Here is a 20,192-nt window from a genome sequence, read left to right on the forward strand (position 1 = left end):
TTACATTCTCACACCTCTAAATAAAGATATACAATGAATGAATTGCTAGTTTCAACCAAGTACATATAAATACATATAAGTATATATAAATGTATATATAAATGTATATAAAAAGTCCATTTTGACGGTGCACTCCGAAGTGCGAAGTGCGGGGTCTTCGATCAGAACAACCACATTCGCCATTATTCGCCATCGCAGTCCAATCAAAGAGACCTTGAGATTGTTTTTATTTTTATTTTGACTTCGAAATCACCGCACTTCATCTCTATGTTTGATTCTCATCTCGAAAAATGGTATGATCTATTATATCCCATATGCTTGGAATTACGCTGATCTTCCAAGTCGGGTTCATCTTTCACTTCAATTCCTGTGCTGGATTTCTCCCAGGCACTATCACCATCTAAACCCACCTTTCTCGCAAACCTTCGCGAAGCCCTTGTGAATGTTGGATTTTTTTATCTCCGAAATGCTCCTATTTCGGCTCAAAGCCAAGAGCAGTTTATAGAAAAGGCCCTAGGTCTTTTTGAACTACCGCTAGAGAAAAAGCTGGAGATCGAAATGGTCAATAGTCCGCACTTTTTGGGCTACTCAAGGCTTGGTGCAGAAATTACGGCTTTAAAGCCTGATTATCGTGAACAATTTGATGTAAGCTCTGGCTCTATTTTTTCTTCTTCTTCTTTTTTTTTTGACATATCTACCAACACCCTTGTCAGTTCGCAACCGAGCTCCCTGCACCTGGTCCAGACGAGCCTTTGTATAGGAATGTGGTTGGTCCTAACCAGGTAAGGTCTTATATATTTGTCTCTGTTTCTGTCAATGCTTATGAGGAAATTTCCTGTCAGTGGCCTGATGAAACGGCAATCCCCGGATTTCGTCAATCATTCGACGCATATCTGTCGGAAGTGAGCAACCTAGCAGAGTTGTTCCCAGGGTTGATTGCGGAGTCATTAGATCTCCCGCCAACTACATTCGACCAGGTCTTTGACAACCCGCAGCAACATAAACTGAAGTTGATCAAATACCCTCCCCCACTTGAAGCTACCAATGAGGACTCCGGATTTCAAGGTGTTGGTCCTCATAAAGATTCCGGATTCCTTACATTCCTCTTGCAGGGTACTCCCCATCATGGCCTCGAGGTCCAAAATAAAACCGGCACATGGATTCCGGCCCCGCCACTTCCGGGAACATTGGTAATTAACATTGGCCGGTCCTTGGAGGCGCTGACCGGAGGGATCTGCACAGCAACCACTCACCGTGTAAGCTTACGGCCGGAGAACTTCCAGGATGGCTGTTTAGGACCTAGATTTTCCTTCCCTGTGTTCCAGGGAGTGAGTCTCGATCTTTCTGTCGATAAGATCTCTTTGAAGATCCCAGATCATATCCGTGACTTGGTGAAAAATGACAAGGTCAAATCAGATGCGGAGGCAACTTTTAACGATATATTCCGTGGGAGCATTGGCCAGGGCACCTTCATTGCTCGGGTGACCAGTCACCAAGATGTTGGACAGCGATGGTATCCGGAAATCTTAGCGAAAGCATTGAAGGGCCAGAAGGACTTTTTTGGCTGACTTGTTAATACATACAATTTGAGATATTGTATATTTTCTAATACCATGGTGACATACGTAGTAAAAAGCAGGATACTGTTGGGACAGCGATTTTACTAGTCACTAGTTCGAGCTTAGGCCTAGGTTATAAGCTTTCGACCTAGACCCAGACTAGGTTGGGTTTTGGGTCGAGACCTTAGACCCAAAATGAAGTATTCCTCTTTTGTGAAAGATCCATTCTAAGATTCCAAGGTTTTACATGCTGCTTAGTGTACTACTCCATAGTATATTATTCAACATATCTCATTCCTGTAGTATAAGCGGTCTGCATAGATATATATTTAAGTAGGTCGATGCCGTACAGCTCATGCCATCTCAATCTGTTCATCATCGGTGCCCTGCTTCTTCATAACTGCCACATCATCGGAAGGAATCACATATGTCGCCCACTGGCGAACAGGAACCTTATCTTGGAAGAGTCTCTCAATTTCGGCATTGCTCCGACCTGCGGTCTCACCAACACAGAACCACGAGTAAGCCAGTAAAAATAGGGTTGTCCCTCCATAGACGAAACCGATCATTGGACCTAAATTAGCCGTGTAGTACATGTAAGGACTGGTGAAGACCATGAGCCAGACTGTAAGAAAGAATACGGCCATGGCGCACGAGGTGATCTTGTTTCTGTTGCGGCCAACGGACATTTCCGAAGCGATGGAGTACGAAAGCGTGCCGATGGAGAAGTTGTAGAAGATGATGTTGATGTAGGCGAGAACGACGATACCGATGCCGATGCCACGACCAAATGTGCCGTCTGGAGACCGGGTGGTGCCCAGGCCGCCGACGGCGATGAGGGAGACGAAGATACCACCTGAGCAGATGATGAGGTTCGTGCGGCGCTTGATCTTGTTTCCGAGGACAACTGCAACGCCGACGGTAATGATTTGTAGGACGTAGATAATGGTGTTTATAGTGAAGGGGTCGGCGACGCCGATCGACTGCGCAAATACAACGCCATATGTGTACCAGAACTGGATACCGTTGATCTGCTGCACGAACATGGCGCCGCAGGCGTAGAAGAGCTTACGGCGCTCAATAGGATCCATAATGAGTGACATCCAGGTAGCATCTTTCGCCATTTCACGTTCCATTTGGACTTGGTCGTCGATTGCTTGGATGTCCGCCGAGGGATCATAGTCACGAAAGCTGTGGTTGATTTTGCGGAGAGCCTTGATGGCCTTATCGCGTTTGCCTTTGTACATGTACCACACTGGGCTTTCGGGTGTGAAAGGAAGGCACAAAAGCATGATACCGGGGAGAACAACCAGCAGGCACATAGGAATGCGATAAGATTGAGCACTGGAAATGCTCTGTGTGCCTTGGTTGACACAGGCTCCGACTAACTGCGAGACAGACTGCATGAACTGGAAGCACATGAGAGCCGGACCTCTGATGGCGGACGGTGCGACCTCTCCGATGTACATCAGACAAGTCGCGGTGAACTGCCCGACACCTAAACCAATCAAAACACGACTGACATAGAAGACTGGGTCAGAGCCAAAGGAGCACACTTGCACGATGGCTCCAATAACGATGCAAAGAGAGGCCGACAGAAACACAGCACGCCGGCCGAAAAAGTCATTGATGGGAGCGGCGGCAAGAGCTCCGACTAACTCTCCCACATAGATGATGCTAGCAGACAGCGATAGGAACGATGTTCCAAGCGAGTAGGAGCCATCTGCGTTCTGCTCCCCATAGTCCTTGGCAAACCATGTCATGCCTTGGATTCCGGTATAATAGATCGTATCGTAACCGTAGCAAAGGGCACCGATGGCAGCCACCAGACAGTAGGCGATGGCCCGCCGATTCGACTTCCAGTCGATGTTGAGATGAAGACCGGCCATTTTGGGCAAAACCAAATGTAGTTTGAGAAGGTAATAAAGAACAGTAAACCCAATGAAGGCAGGAGCCCACAGAGAAAAAGCAAACAGTTCGGGATAATGGACCAATCCGTATGCAGGGGAACGACTTTTTATATCTTTTTGATGGAGGGAAAGTTCAATTGTTGCCAAACCAAACCAAAAACTCGGAATCCCGCATGTCGGGAGAAAACCCCCATGGGGTAGGCGGGCCACGGTCGAGGGTCTTCAAAGTCTACATTTGATAAGACCCTTGGCCCTCCCCTTTTCTCCAGTCAACGTGTAGGCCAAGGCATATTTGCGCGTGAGGTGGGTCGCTCTTTATTATTTGTGCACTCGCAGAGGCTTCTTATATGCGGGGGTTCACCACAGATGGTTTAAAGACACCCATGGACCTGGGCAGAGGCACACTGTTTGTAGACGTGTTCGATCATGGGTTCGAGATATATCTCATTCTAAAGGGCTTAGGCCGATATAAAGACAATGGTAAATAAGGGCAGATCGGGCCACAAGCCGACAAATGACTGCAAAGTTTCGGTCAATGTGATCAGGCCGCCGCCAAGGACAATTCCAAGACGAGATATTCCCGACATTTTCTCAAATTTTCTCCGTCGGCGCAGTCCAGTCAAACCGCGGTACAGGCACCTCTTCAAGGAAACCGGGGTAATCGGGGTAACCCAAGGGTTTTAGGGTTTACAACCCCACAATTCTCCCTATACTTACTTCACTTCACCATCTATACATTTCTCTCCCTTTGATTTTGACTATATTTTCATTTATAATGGACATAAACTCCTTTCAATCAGATTATATTGTGTCAAAGCAACTGTCTTATTCTTATTCTTATTGTACTTCTACCGGTACCGCCTCTCTGGCCTTGGCTTTGACTAACCAAGGTTTCGTGCGCCAAGAACATGTACGTCGAGCCAAGCTACTAGGATAGAATACCAAGGCTATAATTATACCGAAACTTGACCGAAAAGCAGATCGGGAAGGGCAGAACATCCCCGGTATCGGGATTGGTAAAAACGCAAATCGGGATACTCTCACGGCTCGGCCAAAATCCTGTGAACACTCTTCCTGCTCTGGGCCAGTTCAAGGGGCTGCGCCACAATGAGACTATCATCAGAGACACTTTGCCATTCCTAGCGTGAAAATACTATATTCTCGTACTTTCAACTGATATTTTGCTTTCATCTGATTTACTGTTCAATCTTCCAAGATCTCCAAACTTTCCACAATATTATGGATCCACTAGCAATCTACGTAATTGGCGAGGTGTGGCGGAGTGAAATGGTTGAGGCTCGGCATAAACAGAGCACATATAATTGGAAGATGAAGCATCCACAACGTTTGAGAGTTTTTACAACGAATGCCTGGTTCTTACGGATGGAGACCGGTAGTTTATTTAATCCACGATAGTAATAACGAAATTCCATTACTACCTGACGTCTTTGATTCGCCACCTCTCGATAAGACCCTCCGGGGGGATACGGGGGATAAATTGTGGATTGGGGAAATAGACGCAAAAGGTATACTATAGTTGTATGATGAATTGAGAGCTGCTTCTTAGGATAAGCAGCCTGTGAAGGTAATATACTCTGGTGTTCCTTGCCTTTCTACTATATATCTCTCAGCGCTACATAATATCATCATATTGTACTTCATGATCTCATATACTAGGTTGTAGATTCAAACGCATAGCTTATGGAGGACAAAGACTGACGAGGTTCAATGCACATTATACCTTTCCTCGTCAACATCTCACCACTCAATGCATCCCATGGCCTGATATTTTCTATGCTTCTCCCCTATTATCTCAACAAAACAATCTGTCCCCTCTTCCTCTGCCATAATAATTGAGCTACAACGCCCATGCTAGTTGCCAGTCATCATAGTATCCAATCTGGTTCGGCGAGTTAGGAGATTGGAGCTGCCCTGCCAATGTTTCTGGAACAGGCGACGCCGGCAACACGTTGGTTCCTAGGGAAGATGACGCCTATCTTCTAGATTCCTCCACATATACCAGGTGTCAATATTGACTTGCAATCCAAAAGCTATCATGGTAGGCCAAAACACAAGGCCGCCATTCCATGCCATAGGGCCCGTGTGATGTATGTGGATTCCGCTGCTCAGAGCAAAGACAATGGGGGCGACAAAATTGACCACACCCATGCTTCTAGGAAGTACAGGGTTGGCGCTCTTATCTCTGAGGCTGGCCCACGCAACCGACCACATCTGCACCAAGAAGATTGGCCAAGTTAGAAACATGGCCATCCAGAAAATATCATTCAAGAGTTGTGTCAACTCCGGGCCATAATCGCGGAATGTCAATAGTCCCATAGCAACGGCACCTAGCATGAAGCCGCTGAAACCTGCTGCTGCACTCGCAAGTTGAAGGTCGCCAATGATGGGATCGATTTCGGGGATTTTACGAATCTGGCGAGTGAGAGCTGCTGAATAGGCGACATAGATAGCTCCGGCGACCATCAAAAATACACTGCTGGCCTGGCTGCCTTTCACGTGTGCCCAGTAATGAGCGTGGACTCGCTTGGCATCCCACCATGGTGCGGTGGGTGGGATATTGCCCGATATCGCGAATCCGATCACGAAAAACGCGATGCTGAGGCTACCACAGCTAACAGCAAGGTATTCCCACCGTCTGGTGGTAAGGATATTTGCCAGACGCTGTGGATAGGACCTGAATCCCATGGTGGTGAAATGATATAGACGAATAAAGATAAAAAGGAAGGGGCAGATTAACAGCAGAATAACTGCTTACTTGGCGATGGATCCTTTGTGACGATTCTATGTGATTTATATACTTCACGAGTCTTATGAACAAAAATTGCTATTTTCCTATCCACATATCATCCCACAAATCTAGTGAAGTGCATGGAAAGCAATGTTTCACGGCAGGGTGCAGACTGCGATGATGATGATGAACTATAAAATTGAGGGCAGATCTCGCCGAATTTGATCTTGCGTACAGTCAAGTTAGGATTATGTCTGTGTTTCTTCTCGGCGAGAGGTGGGAACTGTAATGTTCTAAACGATTCCATCGCTTCTGATCAAAAAGAAGGTTTATGCATTGTTTGGATCTCAAATATGAAGACTAAGCCCTTTGACACACAGACTCAATACTTTCATGCGTCCTCAACCGAATTCATCATGGCCTGCTGTAACACAGGCTCAATACTCATCATAATCTACATAATCTAGCACAGTTTCCTACCTACATATGTAGGTATTCCATATTTCCATGCATCGTCAACCAAATTCGTGTTCTGCTGTAACACAAGTTGAATATCTCTATGCATTGACCTAAAAAATGAACCGAAATATACTTTGGCATCAAATGTTAGATCCCAAAATCAGACTTTATATTAAAGGCTCATCATCCACTTCCTTTTTACGTAAAACGATCGTTGCCCACGATATTCAAAATGAGCTAAATATCGCCTAGGTTTAGAGGGTATATGCTTATTCTTGGACAAAGGGGGAAACGGCTGATGTTACTCGACACCCATGTTTCTTTCTATATACATATCTGTCAGTCAATAATACCCATGTGTCTTTCTATATACATATATGTCAGTCAATGACACTTTTCTTATCAGCCCAACTAGGCTGAATAGACCGACAAACAGCCTCATAGTCCTGGAAGCGCTGAGTGTCCTCCACCAGCCCAGGCGTCGTCCAGAACATCGCCCAGTTACTATCAGCCAGCTTCCAGGTACCTAAAGACCGCTCAAAGTACCATTTATTAACCGGGTTGTCAATGCGACTACGCCAGCAGACCCCATTGGGGAAACATGTCCGCACCATCGCATTGAACACAATATCCGCGACACCGCCAGCACCCTGGCTGCGCTTGAGCACGGCAAATTTATCCAGATAGGGCACCATGCGGGCAGCACTGGCTTCGCTTCCGTCGTCTGGGACGCCCGGCGGCGTTTCCCAGGTGAGGATTGCGCCGCCTTCATACTCGCCGGCAACGATGACACCGGCGATACGATTGTTCACTCGATCGAGGTAGTTTTGGACGTCGAGTTTGCGGTCAAAGGAGTCTTCAATTAAGGTGACTAGGCGGGGAAGGTCGATGGAAGGGTCGTTCAGTCCCAGTCGTGGTTGGGTCTGGGCTGCCCAGGGTTTTGTATAGGGGTTTGGGAGAATTGTAAGCGGCATTCCGCGTTTGACGAAGGTCGTGTGGGAGGTGATCGGGCTGAATAATCCCCCACCATTGGAAGAACCACGTCGACCTGGGGGTAGAGAGGATGATAGTAGAGGCTTGTCGGTGAGAAGGTGGTGGATCAACGGGTTGCGTTGTCGACGGGTTCCGACTGCCGACAGGTCTGAGGCAGCCTGTTGCGGTGAACGGGCTGAGTAGGAAACTTCTTGTGGGGAGGTAATAATGCCTGAAGAGGCTGATGGTAGCATGGCCAATGCTTGTTGGGCTAATCGGAGATTCTGTAAATGACCATCCAGCACCTCCTCCATCACCTCAGCACCCGGTGATTGACCGGATGTGGTAGGTTGCTCAGGTGAGACAATCTCACGATTGACAAACTTTGACATCGGATTTGTTTCCAAGATTGGGTTAGTGCTTAGGGCTTGTTTTGAGGAATCATTGTTTCCAGAAACAGAGTTTCGTGCCTGGGAAAGCTCGTCTTTAATTTGATCAAACTCTTGCTCCATGTTGATAAAAACGTGCGATGATTGAGGGCCCTTGAATGCCGGGATGCCCCCCAGCGGATCGAGAACAATGACACGATCCAGTGAGACCTCTCTTTGTAGAGTACGGATTCTCTTGACCGTCACTGCTGGGTCTTCGTCTGGGTCTGGATTTAATGACAATCCTGCAAATTCTTTTGTTAGGGCAAGGGCAGCATCGTCAGCTGAAACTGTGACAGCTCGGGGGTTTTCCTCCATATAGGCGATTGGGGGAACAAGTACCACATGACCATCCCGAAGGGCGCTCAAGAGCACTTTTCGCGATAGCACCGTGGGTGGACCCGACCCCCGCTCTGATATGGATAACGCCGAGTCTAGTCGGAAGGATTTCGAGTCTGGCTGCTCATCGACTGCCGCCGATATCCGATTCGCCTGCTCAATAGCTGTTTGTCGCCCGGCAGGGCCGTCCACCTTTCCGGGATCGACAACCACGCAGCATGCCATGCCCAGGCGGACGAGCTGCGACAGTGTCTTGGCCACTCCATTAATCACGGCATCATCGAGTAATTGCGGGGTGGTGATTTTGATCAAGGCCAAGTGCAACCTTTCCGGTATATCCTGCGCGCGCGGAGTGGGAGTTGTATCTTGGCGGAAGACAGGACTGTCGTACACCGCTCTGGAAGCACCATAGAACGACCCCAAGTTGACCCCAGAGGGCAAAGATGCTGATATGGACTCCTTCGGGGACTCGGGGAATTCTTGTGTTGGTTTGGCGGGGCTAGCCTTTAGCCGAGCTAGGTACGACTTAGCTTCACGCTTAGTCGATGCGGAGTTCAAGAGGCTGAGAAAGAATTCCTAAGTCGAACACGCAACCGTTAGCATGGTACACACACACACACACACACAAAATGGTCTGCTACCTACCCGATCCAGCAATTTCTCCTTTGCGCGGTGGCCGAGACGATCTTGGCTTTCGCTGCTGCCCGAGAACTCGGCAACTTGCTGGGCTCGGACATTCTGCGCCTGTGTCGGGCGCGCCGTAATGGGATCACTAGGACGAACTAGATGTTGCTTCAAATTTCTAGTCAATAAATACTCGGCATTGGCGGGGGTATATCGGGTTTGGTTACCTTGACCAATGAGGATTTGGCCGTCCGAGACCAGTTGAATGTTCGGGAGGTCATGGTTGAGTGTATGTGGGATCAATTACTCCAGCAGTTGACGCCAATGCAAGAGCCTCGGAGAATCAATCTCACCATGAATCAACAAAGAACATGACAATATAGGAGGAAAGAGAACAATGAGTCAAGATTTAAAAAAAAAAAAAAGATAATAATATGACGCATCCTCGGTTATAAACTCACCGCCTGTGGATACCCAAGATTGATAAGAGAGGCATTTAACATGTCCACTCCGGGGCTGCTAACTAATTAGTTAACTACCTACACATGTATGTACACATGGAGGTGATATACAAGCATATTAATAAACCAGGAACAATTGGCGGGGCTAGACTGTATGTTAAATGCAGCTAGCGTCGAGATTTTAGAAAACCCACTATATACATACTTACATGCAGCTACATTCATCGATAAATATACAATCAACTATATGTGATTAGAAATAGCCGAGGCCCTTCTTGGCTTTAGGTTGCTTCAAGTCTAACATAAAATAGGAAGAGATCAAAAAAAAAGTCAACTTGTCGGAATCACCCATGCCACTTCCGGGACCAGAATGCTCAGTGATTTTCTGAAGATATACTTAACTAGCTCTTGCAATGGATTGGAGACCCTTTATTAGAACCATGAGGCTATACTAGATCGTATTATAGTAATGTAGCCCTAGAGGGGCTTGGCATGATTCACATCTACCTAGGTACATCGACGATGCCACTTACTACATAGGTATTTATAGTGTCATGAACTCCACCCTAGTCCTATATGATATTGTTGAATTCATATCGATTCCAGTCTTAATCAAACAAAAAATAAAAAACCGACTTTTCAGCTCTACTTTCCTCACACTCTACCTCCATGTAGGTACATAGGCAAGTTCTAGAAGCCCTATAAAAAAAACGTAGACCGCTTTGGGGCGAAATGTAACGGTACAACAGGATACATCGTAATGTAGGGCGAACACGGGCCAGAACGTAGTACTGATAAGTTCCTGTACTTTATCGGCTGAACTCCCCCGCCACTGCAAAAAGTTCCCAAGTTCCTTCTCCACGCCCTTCAGGAAGAATACTCAGAAACACTTCTCTCAGAAGATCTGGAGTTACCAAAATATTGTCAAATACTGCCAAATATTAAATCTCAAGTACGTCTGCTCTCCCCCTTCAATCCAATCCAAGGTCCCAATACCCCTCCTTGCACACAGCGTCGCAGATTCTTATGAATTGCCAATATTTCCCAATTAATCGGAAACACATTGGATTTCCTTGAACTTTACCAGGAACAAAAAATGTCAATTTACTGTTAAAATTGGCTCTGTTCGAGTCCATATTTGGTCCCAATTACGTGCATGAGATTAATCCCCACTGTTCTAGATTCACGTCCCTCGTCTACGCCACCAAGCCGGGTACTTCCTCCTTGCACTCCAATTGATCCTAGCACCTTACCCTGGTCTCACCTTCCGAAATTTTGATCCCAGCCGCTCTGACCTTCGATACCCCAGTCAATTTCTCATTCGCTCACTATGTCCGATCAGAGTGAATACCCCTCTGAGTCCATGTCTGGCCAGGACAACGGGCTGAGGCCGCTGTCCAATGCGGATGACTTGTCTCTCGGAAACCCCAACAACAGCGATTTGTCTCGTATCATGAGCCGTGCTGGCATTCAACTAGCCAATGGGTTTCCGATCGATGATGACGATGATGACGACGACGACGAGGTGGATGAGGACTATGCTGCAGCTGATCAGGATGACGACGCAAACGATTTCCCATACTGGTTCCGCCGCCCACCCTCCCACAACCGCACAAAGCTGGATGAGCTGCATCCTTTCGTCCAATTGCTCTCCGCATCTAATGTGGAAGATTGTGTGAAAGTAGAGGAAGCTTTCCCCGAGCAGGAGCGTTGCTCCCACGATAAGGTATGGCTACCCTAAAACTCGCAAAGATCGAATGCCAATTCAACTTTTGAACTATGTAAACTCCATACAATTTGGACGCGACTTCAGTATTAACACTTTGATAGTTCATTTACCGTCTGACCAGATGCCCCGAGCTCAGTCTGGGTCTCTTCACTCTTCCTTTGCTCGCAGAGGGAGAAATCAAACCCCGCCCAACACTCGTTGGACACATCATTGCTACTCGCACTTCAGAGCCCCTTGTGACAGACCGGTCGATGCGACTTCCGGCCAACTGGAATAACGAGCGTTGGTCTTTTGAGGACGGACATGCCGTTGGTCACGAAGAGGGTGGCAGAACTATTGCCATTCATTCGCTTGCTGTGGACCCAGCGCACCAGGGCAAGCAGGTTGGAAGCACGTTGATGAAGTCATATATCCACCGCATTAGAGAGGCCCAGATTGCTGAGCGCATTGCGATCATTGTACATGATCACCTGATCCCCTTCTACGAGTCATTTGGCTTCGAGTCCCATGGCCCTAGCAAGTGCCAGTTCGGTGGTGGTGGCTGGGTTGATATGGTATGTTCTCTTTTTTTGACTATCAGCAAATATATGCTGACCCCAACTAGATCCTGGAGTTTGGCCCCGAGCCTCTTGAGGATTAAGAGCCTCGTGATGTTTCTTCCGTTTTCTTTTTTTCTTTTTTCTGTTTGCATCTTTTCGGCTGGGAGCATGTTAAATCGCTGACGGGTTTAACATGTGCTTTTTTTTTTTTTTTTTAATTACGCACATCCATGTTTTTGTCTCATCTTAAGGGTTTATCCTAGACGGGCTTTTAAGAGAAAAGCAATGGAGTTTCTTTGGGTGGCGGGGATTACATTTACAAATCTGGGCAGAAACGGCTTGGGCTTCCCGAATCGGTTACAAAGGACTATGTACCATAGTTGATGACAATGCAAATGTATATGAGCACAACGTTGGATTATGGCGACAGATAGCTGTCAATATACAACTATGCCATCTAAATTTTCTCGGCTTCATGGAGTATTCGATCGTTTTTTGTTCTGTAGCATATCACGTGACTCGCCTATATCACGGTTCGTCCAATCCTAGTCCCCGCATTTTCCCTCCGCCCGGCAGAAAAAAAGGACTGCCAACAATTTTTTCGTGGAGAAAAACCCACTCTATCAACACCCATTCACTCACGGCATTACTTCAAGAGTCATTACTTCTTTGACTCCTGACTTGTGCCCATCATGAAGACGACGTGGAAGGATGTGAGTTAATTTACCCACTGCCCTTTGGTGCCAGATTTGACTGAGGAGATTGCTAATGTGTTTTTCACCGCTTGGTAGATTGCGCCTGTGCCGACACACCAGGAGTTCCTGGATATTGTCCTGAGTCGCACTCAGAGACAGCTTCCCACACAGATCCGTGCTGGTTTCAAGATCAGCCGTATCAGAGGTATGATCCCAATCCTTTTGTTTGATTCGATATGGCGGCAAGATGGAAAAAAAAAAGTTATTGCGGTTATCGATAAAGCACAATCGCTGATCAAATTTTTTTTTCCCCCATCAGGATTCTACACCAGAAAGGTCAAGTATACACAGGAGACTTTCGGTGAGAAGTTCCAGCACATCCTTGATGGATTCCCTCGCCTGCAGGATATCCATCCTTTCCGTAAGTTTTACTCCTATAGCGATTATGGCTGCTCGGGTGGGGTCTAATATCCACCAGACAAGGATTTGATGAACACTCTTTACGATGCCGACCACTTCCGTATCGCCCTTGGTCAAGTCTCGACCGCTAAGCACCTGATTGAAACCGTTTCTCGCGATTACGTCCGTCTTATCAAGTATGCGCAGTCTCTGTTCCAGTGCAAACAGCTCAAGCGCGCTGCCCTCGGTCGCATGGCAACCATCACCCGCCGCCTGAAGGACCCCCTCGTCTACCTGGAGCAGGTCCGCCAGCACTTGGGTCGTCTGCCCTCGATCGACCCCAACACTCGTACTCTCCTTATCTGTGGATACCCCAACGTCGGAAAGTCCAGCTTCCTGCGTAATATCACCCGCGCAGATGTCGATGTTCAGCCCTACGCTTTCACCACTAAGAGTTTGTTCGTCGGTCATTTCGATTACAAGTACCTCCGTTTCCAGGCTATCGATACCCCCGGAATTCTGGACCACCCTCTGGAGGAGATGAACACTATTGAAATGCAATCGATCACCGCTGTTGCTCACCTGCGGTCCGCTATTCTCTACTTCATGGATCTTTCCGAGCAGTGTGGATACTCCGTCGGCGATCAGATCAAGCTTTTCCACAGCATCAAGCCCTTGTTCGCCAACAAGATTGTGTTCATTGTCGTTAACAAGATTGATGTCCGCCGTCCTGAGGACTTGGAGCCCGAGTACCAGGAGCAACTGCAGGAGATCCTCAAGGCAGAGGATGTCGAGTTGCTGCAGGCTTCTTGCACCACCACCGAAGGTGTGACCGCCGTCAAGAACGCCGCCTGCGACAAGCTCCTCGCCGAGCGAGTCTCCCAGAAGCTCAAGTCCGGCTCCAGCGCTGCCACCCCCGGCAGTCGTCTCGGCGACGTTTTGTCCCGTATCCACGTGGCCCAGCCTATGGGCGGTCTGCGCGAGACCTTCATTCCCGAGGCCGTCAAGGACCTCAAGAAGTACGACAAGAACGACCCCAACCGCCGGAAACTGGAGCGCGACATCGAAGAGGAGAATGGCGGTGCCGGTGTCTACAACTTCGACATGCAGCGCGACTACACCCTTGCCAACGAGGAGTGGAATCACGACAAGATCCCCGAGGTGTGGAAGGGCAAGAACATCTACGACTTTGTGGATCCGGATATCGAGAGCAAGCTCGCTGCCCTCGAGGAGGAGGAAGAGAAGCTCGAGGCGGATGGCTATTACGAGTCCGACGAGAGCGTGGAGGATGTCGAAGACGCCGACAACCGCTTGAAGGCCGATCTCATCCGCGAGAAGCGCGTGCTGATGCGCAACGAAGCCAAGATGCGCAAGTCCCTCAAGAACCGCGCCGCCATCCCCCGCAGCGCCAAGTCCAAGAAGTTGTCCGAGATGACCAGGGGTTTGGACTCCGCTGGCTACGACAATGCTGCCGCTGGTTCTCGTGCCCGCGCCACCAACCAACCTCGCGGCCGCACTACTATCCGTGAGCCTACTGCCGATCCCGATGCTATGGACGTCGACGACAACCCACACAAGGCCCTTGCTCGCGCTAAGAGCCGTGCCCGCAGCACACCGGCAACTGATCGTCGTCTCGACGGTGTCACCACCTTCGGTAACCGTGATAAGGCTGAGCGTATGGCTAAGCTGGGCCAGAAGAAGATGAACCGTATGGCTCGTGCTGGTGAGGCTGATCGTCACACAACCGCCTCTCTCGAGAAGCACTTGGTATGTTTTTCTACATTCTTTTTTTTATCAGTATTATTTGCTAACCTTTTTCTTTCTTTCTCTTTAGTTCTCCGGAAAGCGTGGTATGGGCAAGACAGATCGTCGTTAGAAGCTCCGCTGATCCTGATGCTCACGCGGCTGAAACGAGACCCATTCTTAATCATTGTCCATTGGTTTCGATACCGGGTGCAAAATGGTGTTGGGAGTTTTATGTTTCCTTTTTTTTCCCGTCCGAGTTTCCTCGTCCAAATGTTCATTTGACGCGCATTTTTTGGTTTCCACGACTGTTTACTGTGGATGATTTCTGAGTTTATTTGACACAGTAATGATTTGTGGGAGTTTGTTCTCCTGGTCAATAGGACGGAAAAGTTCTTGACTTGATGATCTTGCATATACCGCCAATACAGATGATGATTTTTGGTTTTATCTGGTACGACACTAAGGAGAATTAAGTTCTCTTCAGGGTCTTCCTTATTAATCAGCCGTTCTCGTATATGTACCCCAGGTTGTAACCTTAAGGCCCTTGCCTAGCGGATACAGACCGGTGGACCCCTCTGATGGTCTCACCGGTATCCGGTTACGTGGAGCAGGCGGTTATGTCCACGGGTGCATTGGTCGGTAGGCTAATAGTTAATAGCAATGTTGCACCAATAATATGATTCTTTTATGGGTTTGATCACTCGTTGGTAGTAGTGTGGTATTGATATATGTAGCACAACTTGGCAAAAGGATAATCAATTAATGCCCATATGATAGAAAGAAAGATACGCGGATATCCAACGTAAACTCTGAATGTAGGATCTAAGGTGGCACAGATGAATCAGACTTTTAAGCATGTAATAAACATAGTGCTTATCACGGAGTTGGGATGGATATATCCATGGATTTGTGGATGGATGGATGTAGGACCTTCTAGGTATAGACGATATGGTAGCTCGACTGACTACGGTAGATCTATTATCAAATACAACAAAATGCAAGCATGACTCGGGCCGTACATCGTACATAAGTACACCCCCCAAACCATGGTGGAATAGGGTAAAGCTTACTCCGTACTCCGTAGTAATAATGCCTATTATGGACATCGGGAGGCGGAATACACAGCCTGACTCCAGATGTCGGCTACTAACCGAGCACCGCGATACAAAACAATGACATCAGATATATGCTAAACAACAACTAAGCGCGATTTTCCTCACTGAACCTTTCCCGACAAAACACCGGTTTGGAGTCAAGCATTGTCACCTGTGCAATGGGGTAGTTGCGGTTCATGGGGGGAGGCGGGGTTGTCTATGTGCGAGGTGACATGATGTACATAAGTACTAGTGCAACATATACAGAGTACATAATGTAGACGTCATATAGTTGTTTGTAGGATCGCGTTGGCTTTGGAAGATAGATTAAATATCTACGTTGTATGTACGGAGTACGGAGGAGATTGTTATGGATCAGGATTTGTTCATCTAATTTCAATGTTGGTTTTTATCTAAAGTTGTTTATTATTCTTACCAAAATGTTCCCAATATGGAGAAAGTGTGAGGAGGTCTTGGCTTTGGATTCTTAAACCCAAGAGTGTTAAGCATAAAACCTATTTTGTTACGCAGACATAAAAGACTAAAGAATGGTTACATTGTCCCACGTACGATAACTACACAATAGTATACACAAAGTCGGCCGGGCTGACCCGAGAAAACCAGTCTAACCTAGCGTTGCATACATTAGAAAAAAAATCAGCTCACCCAGGTTGATGCCAAGGTAAAATGGGCGGGATGTGGTCTAAGATTTCCCAGTGAGAGGCTAACCAGGGGAGTCCGCAGAATTTTTACTGTTTTTACTATTTTCACCTTTTTTTTTCACTCTTTTAGTGGTCTGACACCCGAGTTACTAATGACATTAGCACTTGCAGGTCAGAGTTTTTTTTATTATGGGTCTTTGGCCGAACAAGGGATGCCGAGAAAGACAAGCCGAACATGCCATGAAAATCACTGGACGGAAAACGGAATCATGTTAAATTTAAGCATTCATGAGTATGTCTTCGTGAAGATGGATGGATTCTGATTGAAGTTTAAATCTACATAGACATTATATATATTATTATCGTACAAAGTACGGAATACTCCGTATATGTGTGCTTTCGGCCAGGGTAGCTATCCCGACTCGGGATGGCGCTCGGCTCGGGATGGACAGCACATTCGGTGTGCCGATTGAGAGAAAAGTGGGTACAAAAATCAACAGATCGGAAATCTCTGCGCGCAAGTCGACCGAATCCTCACCGATAGTGGGTCAATGCGTGTTTTCTACGTCCAACCTGGGTGGCTTTTTTATCAGCACGTTTCGAATCACTACAATTTGTTCAAAGATGAAAATGGGACTCTCTCTCTCTATGTTCAGAGCTTCTTTTTCTTTTATCCTAGAGGTAGCTATAAACTGCAATCAGTTCTTTTTTTTGGAGCTCTTAGGTTTAACTATGATCAGCGCCCCTTTGACCGGGTAGAGACCAGAGTCCACGCATTATGACCCACTTGTCTCTTAGCATTAACATTTTGTTTTTCTTTTGTTTTGTTTTTTTTGTTTTTCATTTTTTTCATTTTCTTTTTCAAAAAAAAAACCCTGGTTTTCATTTTCTTTCTTAGGAAATCCACCCGGTTTCAGTTGCCTTTCGCTCCCGTCTATAGTACTTTGTAGGGTAAATTGTCATGCACAGTTTTCAATCCATGTATACATACTCCGGTTCGCCTCTACACACTGTAAATACGGCACCAGGACCCGATCTGAAGGAGATCACCTGGATATATACGTCACTTTAATTGACATGAGTGATTTATTCTTAGATTATAGCCAGGAACCAGAACCAAAAGTCTCCTGGTCGCTGTTACGTCCCCATCTCTACCCGGATTCTGATTCGTGCATTTGCACCGAAGACCCATATATCTAACTGAATCCCGTATGTTTCTAGAAGGTGACAAGAAGGCCTGGTGGTCAGTTGGTGTTTATGTTTACTATGTACATTTATAGATTTATCTACTGTTTATTGTTTACGGCTGTATACATGCATTGTATACTCCGTACTAATTGTTTATTTCATCTGAACCTTTGATATATCACGAATGCAATGATTCTAAGAATGAATAATAGTACAATATCACCGATGTTTTCAGCTCACGTGCATTCCAGGTACCCTAACATTCCCCCATTCCTCCACCTTTTCTCCACCAAAAGAAAATGAAAAAAAGAGGAACCCAAACACGGAGTACATGGCGCTAGAGATTGAAAAAGACCAAAAGAAACTTTTTCGGCCCGTGGAGTGAAATTTTACACACCTTACAACCCCATTTCACTCCAGGACCCCATTTAACTCCCATTTCCTAATTAAAAAAAACGTGGGACAATACAAAGTAATATGCGGGCCCCCGTTTTTTGTTGGTCATAGTACCATCTCCATACTCCGTATACTCCGTACCCACGGTACCCCAAGGGAAAGGAAGGGCCACCCCAGACTTCCCATGAGACTCCAGGACTATTTAGTTCGCCTTCTCCCGTCCTCTCCCCTCCTTTTTCTTTCCATCTTCTATTTATTTTATCCATTGTGGGTCTGTTAAATATGGGTGTCTCTACCTTTATGGATAAGATCAAGCCTGGGAAGGCCGAATCCCAGTTCTCCTCCCAGGCCGCAACTCCTGCTCGTGCGGACTCGACTACCGTTGAGAAGGACAACCTCACTCTCGATGATAGCCCCGTCAAGTACCTGACCTGGCGGTCATTCATCCTTGGTCTGTGTGTCTCCATGGGTGGTTTCATTTTCGGATACGCCACTGGTAAGTGTCACACAGCCCTCGCCACTATGGATGCAACGTTAATAACAACCGAACCTCAGGTCAAATCTCGGGTTTCACTACCATGATCGACTTCAAACAACGCTTCGCTGAGTATGATGCCGCCACCGGAGTATATGCTTTCAGTAACGTTCGCAACGGTCTGATTGTCGGCCTGGTACGTTGACACTGCTGGATTCCCACAATGCAAGTTATACCCATACTAAACTCTATTCCAGCTCTCCATCGGAACTATGATTGGTGCCCTGGTGGCTGCCCCCATTGCGGACCGTATTGGCCGCAAGTACTCCATCTCCTTCTGGGCCCTCACCCACATTGTCGGTATCATTGTGCAGATTGCCACCACCGACAAATGGTACCAAATTGCTCTTGGTCGTTGGGTTGCTGGTCTGGGTGTCGGTGCCCTTTCCAGTGTCGTCCCCATGTACCAGTCTGAGTCTGCCCCTCGTCAGGTCCGTGGTGCAATGGTCAGTGCTTTCCAGCTGTTCGTTGCCTTCGGTATCTTCATCTCGTACATTGTCAACTTCGGTACTGAGACCCTCCAAAATGCTGCCTCGTGGCGCATCACCATGGGTATTGGCTTCGCCTGGCCCCTGATTCTTGGTATCGGTACCCTCTTCTTGCCCGAGTCTCCCCGTTTCGCCTACCGTCACGGTCGTACCGAAGAGGCCCACGATGTCATGTGCAAGCTGTACGGCGTCCCCCGCAACCATCGTGTCGTTGCCCAGGAGATGGCCGATATGAAGATGAAGCTTGAGGAGGAGCTCGCCCACGGCAATGCTCCTTGGCAAGAGGTCTTCACCGGCCCTCGCATGTTGCACCGTATCTTGCTCGGTGTTGCTCTGCAGTCTCTGCAACAGTTGACCGGTGCCAACTTCATCTTCTACTACGGAACTAGTATCTTCCAGGGTATCGGTCTGAGCAACTCTTACGTGACCTCCATCATTCTCGGTGCTGTCAACTTCTTTATGACCCTACCCGGTCTGTACATCGTCGAACACTATGGTCGCCGCAAGTGTCTGATGTACGGTGCCGCTTGGATGTTTGTCTGCTTCATGATTTGGGCCTCCGTCGGCCACGAGATCCTGAACAACAACCCCTCCTCGCACCCTGCCGGTGTTGCCATGATTGTATTCACCTGCTTCTTCATTGTCGGCTTCGCTACCACCTGGGGTCCTATTGTCTGGGCCATCTGTGGTGAGATGTACCCCTTCAAGTACCGCGCTGTCTGCATGGGTGTTGCTACCGCCGCCAACTGGACCTGGAACTTCTTGATCTCCTTCTTCACCCCTTTCATCTCCAACACCATCGACTTCCGCTACGGCTACGTCTTTGCCGCCTGCTGCTTCCTCGCCATTCTTGTTGTCTTCTTCTTCGTCAACGAGACCCAGGGCCGCACTCTTGAGGAGGTCGACACCATGTACGTCCTCCACGTCAAGCCCTGGAAGTCCTCTAGCTGGGTTCCCCCCGAGGGTATCGTTGCCGACCTGCACGGATCCTCCACCGCGGGCCGCAAGGAGGGTGAGGCTGGCATCAGTGAGCACCAGCACCACGACGAGTCTCAGGAGATTCGCGAGGAGTAATGCGATAATGACTGAAAGGATCGCGCGTATCGCACGTTGCTCGTGTGGCTGCTTTTTTAAGAAAATTCTGTGTTCATAATTAACTCTACTCCTTGATTAGTTTGAGTCCCCACCATATCTCTATGGAGACCATGATTTAATAGCAT

General features: G+C 47.6%; 7 protein-coding genes across 7 annotated transcripts; 4 read left to right on the top strand and 3 right to left on the bottom strand.

Annotated features, from left to right (window-relative positions):
- Positions 1-342: 342 nt before the first annotated feature.
- N7455_009358 (isopenicillin N synthase family dioxygenase) lies at positions 343-1,568 on the top strand (the record flags this gene model as incomplete). Its single annotated transcript, XM_065606186.1, has 3 exons — positions 343-645; positions 714-782; positions 843-1,568. Coding segments are annotated over 3 exons (1,098 nt in total), but the record flags the coding sequence as incomplete, so codon positions are not given.
- A 344-nt stretch (positions 1,569-1,912) lies between these two features.
- On the bottom strand, positions 1,913-3,448 carry N7455_009359 (uncharacterized protein; the record flags this gene model as incomplete). The annotated part of the gene is made up of 1 exon (XM_040955729.2): positions 1,913-3,448. The coding sequence occupies one exon, from the start codon at positions 3,446-3,448 to the stop codon at positions 1,913-1,915; it is 1,536 nt and encodes a 511-aa protein (XP_040813706.2).
- A 1,998-nt stretch (positions 3,449-5,446) lies between these two features.
- Positions 5,447-6,175, bottom strand: N7455_009360 (uncharacterized protein; the record flags this gene model as incomplete). The annotated part of the gene is made up of 1 exon (XM_040955903.2): positions 5,447-6,175. One exon carries the CDS (start codon positions 6,173-6,175, stop codon positions 5,447-5,449), a length of 729 nt encoding a protein of 242 aa, XP_040813768.1.
- Positions 6,176-7,057: 882 nt separating this feature from the next.
- arg2 (acetyl-CoA:L-glutamate N-acetyltransferase) lies at positions 7,058-9,321 on the bottom strand (the record flags this gene model as incomplete). The annotated part of the gene is made up of 3 exons (XM_040955879.2): positions 7,058-8,992; positions 9,062-9,208; positions 9,268-9,321. The coding sequence occupies 3 exons, from the start codon at positions 9,319-9,321 to the stop codon at positions 7,058-7,060; spliced, it is 2,136 nt and encodes a 711-aa protein (XP_040813663.1).
- Positions 9,322-10,370: 1,049 nt separating this feature from the next.
- Positions 10,371-11,870, top strand: N7455_009362 (polyamine acetyltransferase; the record flags this gene model as incomplete). The annotated part of the gene is made up of 4 exons (XM_040955849.2): positions 10,371-10,453; positions 10,683-11,227; positions 11,332-11,784; positions 11,835-11,870. The coding sequence occupies exons 2-4, from the start codon at positions 10,832-10,834 to the stop codon at positions 11,868-11,870; spliced, it is 885 nt and encodes a 294-aa protein (XP_040813778.1). The 5' UTR covers positions 10,371-10,453; positions 10,683-10,831.
- Positions 11,871-12,461: 591 nt separating this feature from the next.
- On the top strand, positions 12,462-14,739 carry N7455_009363 (putative GTPase NOG1; the record flags this gene model as incomplete). Its single annotated transcript, XM_040955899.2, has 5 exons — positions 12,462-12,482; positions 12,561-12,669; positions 12,784-12,885; positions 12,943-14,630; positions 14,698-14,739. The coding sequence occupies 5 exons, from the start codon at positions 12,462-12,464 to the stop codon at positions 14,737-14,739; spliced, it is 1,962 nt and encodes a 653-aa protein (XP_040813661.1).
- Positions 14,740-18,231: 3,492 nt separating this feature from the next.
- On the top strand, positions 18,232-20,046 carry N7455_009364 (sugar porter family MFS transporter; the record flags this gene model as incomplete). The annotated part of the gene is made up of 3 exons (XM_040955737.2): positions 18,232-18,445; positions 18,505-18,620; positions 18,682-20,046. 3 exons carry the CDS (start codon positions 18,232-18,234, stop codon positions 20,044-20,046), a joined length of 1,695 nt encoding a protein of 564 aa, XP_040813802.1.
- Between the last annotated feature and the right edge of the window lie 146 nt (positions 20,047-20,192).

Source organism: Penicillium solitum (assembly GCF_028829755.1).
Source record: "Penicillium solitum strain IBT 25940 chromosome Unknown utg000008l_segment0_segment0, whole genome shotgun sequence".
Taxonomy (NCBI): domain Eukaryota; kingdom Fungi; phylum Ascomycota; class Eurotiomycetes; order Eurotiales; family Aspergillaceae; genus Penicillium; species Penicillium solitum.